This window comes from Anabrus simplex, chromosome 9, assembly GCF_040414725.1.
Source record: "Anabrus simplex isolate iqAnaSimp1 chromosome 9, ASM4041472v1, whole genome shotgun sequence".
NCBI classification, from domain to species: domain Eukaryota; kingdom Metazoa; phylum Arthropoda; class Insecta; order Orthoptera; family Tettigoniidae; genus Anabrus; species Anabrus simplex.
Genome location: NC_090273.1, coordinates 95920707 through 95934117, shown reverse-complemented (window position 1 = coordinate 95934117; position 13411 = coordinate 95920707). Strand labels below are relative to the sequence as shown.

General features: G+C 42.1%; 1 protein-coding gene across 1 annotated transcript in view; it reads left to right on the top strand.

Annotated features, from left to right (window-relative positions):
* LOC136880884 (cell adhesion molecule 1) overlaps positions 1-13411 on the top strand; it is a 164052-nt gene that overhangs the window by 136279 nt on the left and 14362 nt on the right. Inside the window, exon 4 of the mRNA XM_067153417.2 lies at positions 12258-12391. Coding sequence (XP_067009518.2) covers positions 12258-12391 — 134 coding nt within the window. The remainder of the gene's footprint in view (positions 1-12257; positions 12392-13411) is intronic.

Here is a 13411-nt window from a genome sequence, read left to right as displayed (position 1 = left end):
CATATATATTGACCTCGAAACAATGGTTTACTGCACCTGGTGAAAGACAGCAGCTTTTTTCTCCCATCCTCTGTCATGTAATTCTCAGTCGTTATTTTAGCTCTATACCTGCACTAGTGAGGCACATTTAAGTGATTATAAAGCGCACAGTAATCATCATGCTTTAGTACACCACTGAGCAACGAATGTTTCTTGTTGGAACATATCTGTTTAAAAACAAATCGTATGTTAGGTTTGTACGGAAGTATTGCAAACGATTCCGGAAAAGTTCCATATCATCAAAACCATATGTCCATGCTTTGTTTGAAAAGTGGCGCCCAACTGGATCTGTCTTAAACAGATCAATACATTATAAAATGAGGATCTTTCCTAACAAAAAAAGTTGGGGATATGCGAAATAAGGTTAGCCCAGGTTAGCCGTCTAGCCGTTTCGTAGAGGAGTGTGGTATCTCCCCTACGTCAGTGCCAAGAGGGTTTAAAATTCTGAATAATTTTCTCTATAAGTCGTCCAGAGCACACAAATTAGAGACTGATAAGTGATAAGAGTATGAAGACGGGGGAGAGAGAGAGAGAGCAAGAGGAACGACCACAGTAAGATTACATGGGAAGGAATATCAAAGGGTTACAACTTTCAAATATCTGGACAATAAAACCTCTGTGGAAATACAGTAAATTATAACAAGTGGGAACCGATGCTTTTACGCCTTGCAAAATATGTTTAAATCTAGAAATATTCGCGGAAATACGAAAATAAAAATATACACAGCAGTAATGAGACTATAGTGATATACGGCTCAGAACGCTGGGTGATGATCCCCAGAGAAGAATAGAGGCTGTTACGGTGAAAGAGGAAGATATTAAGAATGATATTTGGAGCAGTTAGAGATCAGGAAGGATGGAGAATAAGGATAAGTGTAGGGTTGCAAAGATTGTTTGGCCAGCAGATATTGTCGTTAAAATCAAACAAGGAAGAATTAGGTGGGCCGGTCACGTCCAGAGAATGGAAGAAACCTGTACTCTCAAAAAGGTCTTCATAGAAAAACTTGAAGGAAGGAGGAGGATAGGAAGACCGAGAAAAATATGGATTTACGATGTTGAAGAAGACCTTAGAAATATTGGAGACAAATGGTGGAGAAAGAAACTGAGGATCGAGATGAATGGAGGCAGGTGATTAACGAGGCCAAGGACCTACATGGAATGTAGCACCGACAAGTAAATAAATGATAATTTCGACGCGTGTCATAGAATTTCCTACGTTGACGTCAGGTCTGCCTAAACGAAAAAGTAAATTATTTTCAAGAACCGCAATAACGTTAAGGTAAGAAAAAATGAAAATCATTGCCTTCTTTTAATTTCTTTCCTGTTTTTATGATCATGACTCTTACCTAATTCGTTCCTCTTAGAATAGCGGATGTTTCCAATGAGAAGGAGCGATAGGGTTCTGGGGGAATACAACCTGTCCTATGCGCGTCTGTCTTGAGTTTTTTGTAGACTTTTGCTGGTTGGTCACTGTGCAAGGACAGAAAGTTGGCCATGAGAACTAAAAGATATTTGAAGCGACAGCACAATATACACATTGGAGAACATGTCTGCCTTTGGCTTAATGTAGGCAGTTGTGGAACTATTTCAAAGACATTCCCAATTTTCTGCATGTTATTTTGGATTTTTAAGCTAGGAAAGCTGGTACAGGAAAGGGCTAGGAGTTGTAAGGAAGCGACCGTGGCCTTAATCAAGGTGCAGCCCCAGTATTTGCCTGGTGTGAATATGGGAAACCACAGAAAACCCTCTTCAGCGCTACCCACTGTCTCCCGAATGCATTCTCACAGCTGGGCATCCATAACCACATCTCTAGATTTATGTGACATCCGAATCATAGGGGGCTTGAGTTTTCATTTTCATGCATTGGCCAGAATACGAACCACAACCAGCTTGATAGGAGGCCAGTGATTATGGCACTCTGCTCTCACGCCCCTAAAGGAATCTAATTTAGCTTCATTCTTACAAAGTATAGTGAGGTTTTGTCGGACAAATAAAGGTTGGCTTGTTAAGAAGGGTAAACAAAACTACCTAAGGTAGGCCTACGCTTCACCACAAAGAAGTTTCAAGTTTCGCATTTAAAGAAAAACTATACCCCAGCATTTGTTGCAAACTAGCATTTCACTCTCCTGCAGCGCCAACGATCCACCAGTTGTAATGATATGGAACATACAGAGTCCTCTCGTGGAGAATTCACGAACTATGTCCATGATCCAGGGCCGGGGTAAGCAAACTATGGCCTGCGGGATATATCTGGCCCACCGCTTCTCTTTCTATAGCCGGCGAGCTAAGAAAAGATTGCACATTTCCAAATACTTACAAATTTAACAGTAGGGTAATATTTTTATGTTTTTATTGTCATTATTTGCTTCAGGTCTCACCGACACATACAGGTCTTATGGCGACGATGGGATCGGAAAGGCCTAGGAGTGGAAAGGAAGCGGCCGTGACCTTAATTAAGGTACAGCCCCAGCATTTATCTGGAGTGAAACTGGGAAACCACGCAAAACTATCTTCAGGGCTGTCGACAGTGGGGTTCGAATCCACTATCTCCTGTATGCATTCTCACACCTGCACGCCCCTAACCGCACGGCCCACTCATCCGGAGGGGTAATATTACATGAAGCGCTAAAATTATATGAAATTAATATTTCAACGTCTATGAGGCTGTACTGGGACATGCCTACGGGTTTTTTTTTTTTTTTTCAAGGTAAGGTTCTAACAGAATTTTATAAGCGTCTTTCAAGTGATGAGTACGGTGAAAAAAGATAATTTGCTCTGGGAGTTTACTGTGTATTTGGTAATAACTGCCGGGGTGAAAAGGCATTTTCGAAGATGAAATATGTTAAAATCTCAATACAGGTCAACGTTAACACATTAACATTAGCAATCAATTTTTAAGATAAGAAATACTAGCTTTGACCCCCAATTTGCTGAAAATGTTACTTCAAAACCAAAAAAAAAAGCAGCAATTTCAATCGTCTCATTAGTAAATCTGTGTTGTAAAGAATAATTGTGGTCTACTTTATACTTGTATGACGGTATAATTTTATCAGTAAATTTGTGAAAACTCTTGGTCCACAGAGTGTAAACTATTGAATATTTGGTCCTTTATAAAGAATGTTTGCCGACCCCTGATCTAGAGTCCATTTACGTACTATTATTATTATTATTATTATTATTATTATTATTATTATTATTATTATTATTATTGTTATTATTATGTCCGTTTCTGTGGTGTAGTGGTTAGTGTGATTAGCTGCCATCCCCGGAGGCCCGGGCTCGATTCCCGGCTCTGCCACGAAATTTGTAAAGAAGTACGAGGGCTGGAACGGGGTCCACTCAGCCTCGGAAGTTCAACTGAGTAGAGGGGGTTTCGATTCCCTCCTCAGCCGTCCTCGAAGTGGTTTATTGTGATTTTCGACTTCTCCTCCAGGCAAATGCCGGGATGGTACCTAATTTAAGGCCACGGCCGCTTTCTTTCCTCTTCTTTGTCTATCCCGTCCAATCTTCCCATACCCTCAAAAGGACCCTGTTCAGAATAGCAGGTAAGGCCTCCCGGGCGAGGTACTGGTCTTCTTCCTCAGTTGTATCTCCCGACCCAAATTCTCACGCTCCAGGACACTGCGCTGGAGGCGGTAGAGGTGGGATTCTGCGCTGAGCCCGAGGGAAAAATCAACCCTGGAGGATAAACGGATCAGGAAAGGATGAAATAATATTATTATTATTATTATTATTATTATTATTATTATTATTATTATTATTATTATTATTATTATTATTATTATTATTATTATTATTATTATTGGAAAGTAAGCTACCATAGATATCATCCAGGCTTCCAAATGGAGATGGTCAGAGAAACCACGAAAATCCACTCCTATGACGTATTTCGATCTACAGTAACTCTCATCTCACAAACAGTTGTATTTTCTGAAATTCACTATTGCCATTCCTGTCATTCCTGAAAATTGTCTTCAGGTTATTCATCTATTTATTTTTATCCAGCTACTTGACTAAATGTTCAGCGTATTGGCCTTTGGTTCAGAGGGCACCGAGTTCTATTCCCGAAGGGGATGGAGGATTTTAACTGGCTCGGGGACTTGTATTTGTGTTCGCCACCATATAATTATCTTCACCTATACACAGTATACCACGCCACGAACCAACATAGAGACACGCAATACGGAAAAGGCGTTAGGAAGAGAATCCGCCCGTAGAACTGGGCCAAATTCATCTCAAGTGCCGACCCAAATGAACTTGAAAAGAGACCTGAATGAATAGATTATTTATTTAATAATGCATGTCTTGTTTTACAGCCGGGCTGAGTGACTCAGACAGTTGAGGTGCTGGCCTTCTGACTTCAGCTTGGCAGGTTCGATCCTGGCTCAATCCGGTGGTATATGAAGGTATCAAATACGTCGGCCTCGTCTCGGTATATATATTGACTCGTAAATTAACTCTTGCGGGACAAAATGTTGGCACCTCGACGTCTCCGAAACCTTCAAAAGTAATTAGTGTAACGTAAAATAACTATTATTATTATTATTATTATTATTATTATTATTATTATTATTATTATTATTATTATTATTATTATCATCTTGATATACATGGCCAGACTCCAGAAATATGGCATCATTATTTTAAAACCTACAACAAGGTACTAATAACTACTAGTGTAAAAGCCTCTCCCCCACGAAAAAAAAGCATGGCGCAACAGCCCCGAAGGGCCATGGCCTTCCAAGTGACCGCTACTCAGCCCGAAGGTCAGCTGATTTCGATGTGCCGTGTGGTCAACACGGCAGATCCTTTCGGCCGTTATTTTTGGCTTTCTGGACCGGAGCCGCCATCTCACCGTCAGATAGCTCCTCAGGTGTAATCACGTAGGCTGAGTGGACCTCGAACTAGCCCTCAGATGCAGGTAAAATTTCCTGACCCGGTCGGGAATCGAACCCGCAGCCTCCAGGTAAGACGCAGGCACGCTACCCCTACACCGCGGAGCCGGCTCAAGTGCAATATATATAATAATATAGTGTGATATATTTGACATACTCCTTATTTCAGGAAGTAGGGAATTACGGCAGGATAATTACAGTAATGACCTATTACGTGTAATGTAAATTTAATACATTTCAGAGCACGTCTAGTGTAGGTCAAATAATTCCTTTAATCTTTTGTGAATATCAATGAAATGTTCTTATTGGAGAATAGAATTAGAATGTCCGCCTCTGTGGTGTAGTGGTTAGGTGATTAGCAGCCACCCCCGGAGGCCCGGGTTCGATTCCCGGCTCTTCCACAAAAATTGAAAAGTGGTACGAGGGCTGGAACGGGGTCCACTCGGCCTCGGAAGGTCAACTGAGTAGAGATGGGTTCGATTCCCACCTCAGCCATCCTGGAAGTGGTTTTCCGTGGTTTCCCACTTCTCCTCCAGGCAAATGCCGGGATGGTACCTAACTTAAGGCCATGGCCGCTTCCTTCCCTCTTCCTGGTCTATCCCTTCCACTCTTCCCATCCCCCGCAAAGGCCCTGTTCAGCATAGCAGGTGAGGCCGCCTGGGCGAGATACTGGTCATCCTCCCCAGTTTCATCCCCCGACCAAGAGTCTGAAGCTCCAGGACACTGCCCTTGAGGCGGTAGAGGTGGGATCCCTCGCTGAGTCCGAGGGAAAAACCAACCCTGGAGGATAAACACATTAAGAAAGAATGAAAGAAAGAAAGAAAGAATTAGAAATAGAATTAGAATTAGAATTAGAAATAGAATTAGAATGATTAGAGGTTAATATGCAGTGTACGTAATTACTTATCTAGGCGAGAACGATTTACGTAGCAAAATATTGAAATATAACACAAAAATACACCGCTAGGAAGTATCTTAACACATCCCGACCTCATTTATTTGGTCTTGGATACAAGAGTTACGATTAACACAGTTGGTGGTTGGTCATGAATATGACAGATTATGGTAAGTCTAGTTTCCAATAATTATGTGCTCATAAAAATAGGATACGATAATCTTGTCCTACAATCATGGGAGCATTCAACCCTTGCTGGATAATATTAGTAAAATTATTGAGGATTTATAACTGAAAATTACATACCTAAATGAAATGGCGTATGGCTTTTAGTGCCGGGAGTGTCCGAGGACATGTTTGGCTGGCCAGGTGCAGGTCTTTTGATTTGACTCCCGTAGGCGACCTGCCATTCGTGATGAGGATGAAATGATGATGACGACACATACACCCAGCTCCGTGGCAGGGAAATTAACCAATGATGGTTAAATTTCCCGACCCTGTCGGGAATCGAACCCGGGACCCCTTGACCTAAGGCCAGCACGCTAACCATTTATCCATGGATCCGGACATTACATAAATAATACGGAAATACTGATTTTTAGCAAGCAAACAAATATTAAATTAGACTTATGTCAGTTGTTCAGAGAGAATGAACAAGTCTCATCTTCAATACCATCTGAGAGCCATTATAGCTGAGCAGCTTGATCACAAGTAAAAGGAATTAAACGGATTATAGCAAGATTAGCAATTACCAAGTTGAAAATCTTCCTTTGCAATGACCATCTTAATTTAGAATTTTCACAAAGGCTGATTCAGTGCTAAATCTGGACAGTCAGGTGGTGGTTCTGGTGGTGGTGGTTTAATAGGAACCATCTACTCTTAACACTGATGAGAGGAAAAATGGAAGAGATCCGATCCTTCGAAGGATAGAGGTATCGGCACATCAAGGAGAAGGGGCACGGAGGATATGAAAGGGAAAGACTCCTCGGACCTCACAAACGTAATACCGTCGACTTCAGGAATGAACAAGAGATGACCAATGGAGGTCGTATACGTAAGATGAAAGCGAGAATGCTTACATAAATAGAAGCAAGAGCAAACTCAGTTCAGTGCTCTGTGATCGCCAAACCACTGTCCTAAGCACATTCTATTCCCATTTAGTAGCTTGTTACGCCAGAAAGGTATTCCAACGGCCCCATCCACAGGTGGACCTGGTCTGTGTCCATATCTTCTTCTTATTCTTATTCTACCACTGTCACCACACCTTGTGGGGTCTCGGGTGCAAACTGGGTCACACATGTGGATTTGATCCTGTTTTACGACCGGATTCCAACCCTGTGTGGAGGGATGTAAACATTATTGCGTGTTTCTGTGGTGATTGGTAATGTGATGCGTTGTTTGAATACGAAGAGGATAGTGTTGGGACAAATACAGACAACCAGTCCCCGAGCCAGAAGAATTAATAACACATGTTTAAAATCCCCGACCCGGTCAGTAATCGAACCTGAAACCCTCTGAACAGAAGGCCTCAACACTGACCGTTCACCCAAGGAGTCGGACGGTCTGTGTCCATATATGGCGCAAAAATATTGACACTGAAAAGTGCCTCCCTGAAACGCTTTTGGGATCTTCTGAATCGTGGATCCATCGTAAATTCCGCCTAGTTTCATGGTTAGACGGACTAACGAAGGAGGAGCTAACGAAGAACATGTCGCCTTCTAGAAATGTTTTCCTTCCTACAAGATTCCAGCACTGCGAGGAATGGCTCTGCGTTACTGCTGAGTATTCGGTGTAAGTGAAAGGACTTTTCGTGTCATTCCCTCCCCCCTCCAATGACACTACATACCTTATGGGAAGTGGCCTACCAGCGAACGCTACTCAGCCCGAAGGCCTGCAGATTACGAGGAAACGCATGGTCAGTTTGACGAATCCCCTCAGCTGTTATTCTTGGATTTCTATACCGGGGCCGCCAACTCACTGTCAGATAGCTTCTCTACTGTAATCACGTAGGCTTAGTGGACTTCGAACCAACTCTATGATACAGGTAAGAATTCCTGACTGGCCGGGAATCGAACACGGAGCTTCCGGGTTAAAGGCAGACACACTACCCCTGGACTATTATGAGTAATTCCCGTACAAAGATGGAAAGAGTGTAACTCAAAATGATCGACCATAGAGCATATGTTCATAGGAACTTATGTTGTTTTGAGGTGTATTCTCTACCTCCGTGTTCTCACCACATGTTTGGGAACAGCCTGTATATGTGTCAGTAGTGAATATGTTTTGATTGAAACATAGTCCGCCTCTATGGTGTTGTGGTTACTGTAATTAGCTCCCACACCCGGAGGTCCATGTTCGATTCCCGGCTCTGCCACGAAATTTGAAAAGTTGTACAGGGGCTGGATCGGTGTCCACTCAGTCTCTGGAGGTCAACTGAGTAGAATGTGTTCGATTCCCATCTCAGCCATCCTCAAAGTGGTTTTCCGTGGTTTTCCACTTCTCCTCTAGGCAAATGCCGGGGTGGTGCCTAACTTAAGGCCACGGCCGCTTCCTTCCCTCTACTTTGTCTCTCTCTTCCATCCTTTCCATCCTCCCCACAAGGCCCCTGTTCAGCATAGCAGGTGAGACAACCTGTTGTAGTATCCCCTGGCACAAAGTCTCATGCTCCAGGGCACTGCCCTTGCTGTAGAAGTGGGATCCCTCGCTGAATCCGAGGATAGGACCAACCCTGGAGGGCAAACAGATTAAGAAAAAAAGAAAGAAAGAAAGAAAGAAAGAAAGAAAGAAAGAAAGGATAGAGATTAAAAGATACAAATCCTGATCTTCTTCATACAAACTATTATATTTTTCATTTGCTCCTCAACTGAAATTAGCGTCAGAAAGGGCATCCAGCCATAAAACATGCCATATGCATTCATCCCATCATATCCCCGATCCCTATCAAGAAAAACGGAACTAAGTTGTAGACGTACACAAACTATTATATTTCAATCCTAAAAAACGAAATCATTGCATTCTAGCACCTTTGTCGAGAGGGAGGGAGAAATACGGGTTGTGTTGTTTACGTTCAGATGGAGTGAAATATTCCAAACTCTCAATATCGCTGCTGCCGGGACAAAATCTCCTATGTGAAATATTTTAGCTTTGAACTTTGGCCGGTAAGGTTCTGTCATCTAAGGTGCAATATTGTGTGAATATTGTCAAGGCATTCTCGCTCTTCATAATGTATGTGCTGCGGGTCAGTATATCATATAGGAGGTTTTGTGCCGGCAACGACGATATACTAGTAAAAGGCCGTGTACAACAGGTTGGCCATTCTCTTTTTAGAACATACCACGCTTAATATGTGTATATCAAACATATTCTTCAGCTTTTTATGGGTGTATGTAACTTTGCTTTACGGGAGCGAAGGCTGGGTGGACTCAGGATATCTTATTCATAAGTTAGAAGTAACAGACAGGAAAGTAGCAAGAATGATTGCTGGTACAAACAGGTGGGAACAATGGCAGGAGGGTACTCGGAATGAGGAGATAAAGGCTAATTTAGGAATGAACTCGATGGATGATGCTGTACGCATAAACCGTCTTTTGTGGTGGGGTCATGTGAGGCGAATGGAGGAGGATAGGTTACCTAGGAGAATAATGGACTCTGCTATGGTGGGTAAGAGAAGTAGATGGAGACCAAGACGACGATGGTTAGACTCGGTTTCTAACGATTTAAAGATAAGAGTTATAGAACTCAATGAGGCCACAACACTACTTGCAAATCGAGGATTGTGGCGACGTTTAGTAAATTCACAGAGGCTTGCAGACTGAACGCTGAAAGGCATAACAGTCTATAATGATAATGAATGAATGAATGAATGAATGAATGAATGAATGAATGAAGGAATGAATGAATGAATGTAACTTTTATGTACTCACTTTAACTTTCTATTCTATTTAAGTCCACGGAATGGACTTCTAGCTTCATTTTCACAAGAAAAGCCTTAAATATTATGTTCCAGGACTCAATTCTTTCACATTTCGAGAATATATTTCTTCCCTTCTTAATTATAAGGGAGTGCATTAGTACCAGTGGGATGCCAGGCCGACGATAGCAACAGCTGGTTGACAACAGGACGAAGGCTGAGTATACAATTTATTGCGTCGCGGCGTTTGTCACGTTTCCACTGGGACGCCGCATGTTGATTGGTTCGGTCGCTGGCTCGGTTAGTCTAGCAATACCCCAGGGAAGAACTGTGTGGTTCTTTCCATTGCCTCGTTCAGAGGGAACACGCTTTACGAATGTAAAAGCATTAGATATAGGCCTAATGGAATAATGATTTTACTTTCCTTTATGAAAAGGTTGAACGTTACGCGTGCAGAAAATTTAATATACGATATATCAGTGTGGTCAGTAACACATCAATATTATATGAAACACGTTGCTGAAATTCGTGTGATTTGCACCATTTTACTCATCCGTTGATATTCAAAGAATCTGTTAGGTTTTATTTGTTTCTGCTTTTCTATATTAACGTGCACTTAATGCAGCTCTAATTCCAATTATTTTATTATTCATATTTAATTCCATTCATTCAAAACTGGTATAGACTAATAATATATATACCGGGCGAGTTGGCCGTGCGCGTAGAGGCGCGCGGCTGTGAGCTTGCATCCGGGAGATAGCAGGTTCGAATCCCACTATCGGCAGCCCTGAAAATGGTTTTCCGTGGTTTCCCATTTTCACACCAGGCAAATGCTGGGGCTGTACCTTAATTAAGGCCACGGCCGCTTCCTTCCAACTCCTAAGCCTTTCCTCTCCCATCGTCGCCATAAGACCTATCTGTGTCGGTGCGACGTAAAGCCCCTAGCAAAAAAAATATATATATATATATAAATTTGTTGTAGGATTCCGAACTCTTGGGCCTGTTATTTCAAGCAGATTAATAATAAAAAGAAAGAAACCGATTTATTTTAATTTTTAATTAATTTATTCACTTTTTTGACTTATTTATGCCGGGCTGAGTCGCTCAGACGGTTGAGGCGCTGGCCTTCAGACCCTAACATGGCAGGTTCGATCCTGGTTCAGTCCGGTGGTATTTGAAGGCGCTCAAATACGTCATCCTCGTGTCGGTAGATTTAGTGGCACGTAAAAGATCTCCTGCGGGACAAAATTCCGTATCCTCAGTATCTCCTAAAACCGTCAAAAATAGTTAGCCTACGTAAAAAACAATATTATTATTATTATTATTATTAATATTATTATTATTATTATTAATTTCGAAGTTCCTCTACCAAATCGCAAAGAAACGGCTCTCTCTTGGGTGATCTGTGGCTGAGAGTCGGGTAAACACCAGATGTACCTTTTACATACCGACATCGTACGGCATGGAGTACTGAATGAACTTTTTTCTACCCTTCAAACGTCCGACGATCTGCTGTGTTTCAACCCCCGGTCTTGAGTTCCGGAGGTCAGCATTCTTTACACTAGTCTACATAGAGAGAGCTTAGGATGAAATACAGAAAATTACTCACGTTGGAGTCCCTGGATCTCATTGAACTACTTATGTAAATGTGGAAGTAGTTTGTGGCTAGTAGACCGTGGTCCAGTTGGGTTCGTAGCTGCGCTAAATATCCTTGAAACTGCTGGGTGTTGTCTTTGATGAAACGCTGGTAACTAACAACCCAATTAGACTATACCAGTTAAACCTGGAAAATTTATTCTATAGTCCAGATACGTAATAAACGTCCCTCTGAGTGAACGGCGGGGCGTGGTGGTGTAGTAGTGAGGGAGGTCTGATTAGCGTGCTCTCTCCCTTCCCATTTCACTATCTCGTAACTTGCTTGTTAATACGTTGTGTTCAGCCAATGCGTACAGTGCTTATCACAATGTATAGACGAAGACTGGGCAGCGATAGGAGTGGGAGACGAGGCGACGCCCTTCGGTTTCCCCTCCCCACATGCGCGCAGGACGTTTACAAAGAATTTGGACTATATACTAAGGGACAATACATGACGGCCTCAGTTCCTGGAAGCGAGTTGGATACCAGCTGTCAATCACACCTTGCATCCTGTTGAATCTTATCTTTACCCTTTCTTCGTGACTGGTACAGTATAGCGATCCTTTTAGCATTATTAAGAGTAATATAATAATACCGTAATAACAAATAACTCGGTTTACATCGAAATGACAAATAATGAAGTCCATAAGAATGTTTTATTTTTGCTCTGGCTATTTTAGTGCTAATGAGGTAGACGATTTGGCGACTCCGGCTACACTAGACGTAGTAAGTCCTATAAGCCGCTGATAGACACCGGGCTGTGGTGTGAAGCAAGGTCGTCATATTTGTTTCCCAAGTATTCATGCATCGTGACGCTGGCCGTGAAAGCGTTAAGCTTTTATGTTCTTTAAAGTGATTCTTATACCCAATAATCTCGTTACAGCGCTACCAGATGAAGGTCCTCGGATCTCCGGTGGTAGACCTCGCTATCAGATTGGAGATAAAGTGAGAGTGAACTGCACATCAGGGCGGTCAAAACCTGCGGCACAACTCATGTGGTTCATAAACGGAGAGCAGGTACGTACTTATACTATCCACCGGCATTACGTGATTTATGTAGCACCGTCAAAAATTTCAAATAAAGTAACTAATTGAGTTTAGTGGATTATTTATAGAGTTGTTTAAAAGTTATGAGTGTTTTCTTAAATCGAATTGAAACAAATTTTATTTTCTTTATCGTAGAATTCCGTTACTTAGGGATAGTAACAAGTTTATGGCCTTCTTCACTCCTGTCTGACAACAGTAAATGGATTATCAGATAGCAATGTGTTCAACCTGGTCATACTCGGCAACTAACTCCCGCATCAGTATCACACGATGTTTGTCTCCTTTACCAACATTGTGGTAATGAAGACAGTTCTGTTTTTGTACAATGAATACGATTTGAATTGAGCACGTTCAACAGGAATACTATACTGCTAATAATAAGAGTTGGCGTCTGACATTTCTTAGAGGGAGGTCCGTTTACTGCCTGCCGAGGCGGGATAAAGGGAGTGGCTGTGTGGTTGCCATGGAAACGAGGGTGGGGCGACTGCGGTTGCCATGGAAATAAAACTTCAGGGCAGCTCGTCTTGCTGGGAGTTGCCAAACCTGTCACTGTCACTGATAAGAACCTGATTGTTTGTATAAGAGTGATCGCAAATGGGACGACACCGCCTGGCCAGGTAGTCTACAACAGATCACAGCGGTCAGAATGAAGAGGGAACAAGTGAGCCGGAAGCGAGGGGTAAGAGCATGTAGAAAGGAATGCTGGAATGTGGCAACATCGTGAAATGGCACGTGCAGTGCTCCTCCCTCCAACCTTACCTGTCAGACGCCAACTTTACTTAAGTCTAGTATAGTGCTTTAAGGTACAAAATTTGGATATTGAATTTTAATTTGAACTTGAATTTTGAATTTGAATTAAATTTGAATTTGAGTGTACTAATAATAATGTGCCACTGAGGCGAATGAGTCTATTTATGTAGTGTCTATACCAAAGTATAGACAATAAAACGTGTATCTTAAATATATACGGTACTAACTTAATACAAGAAC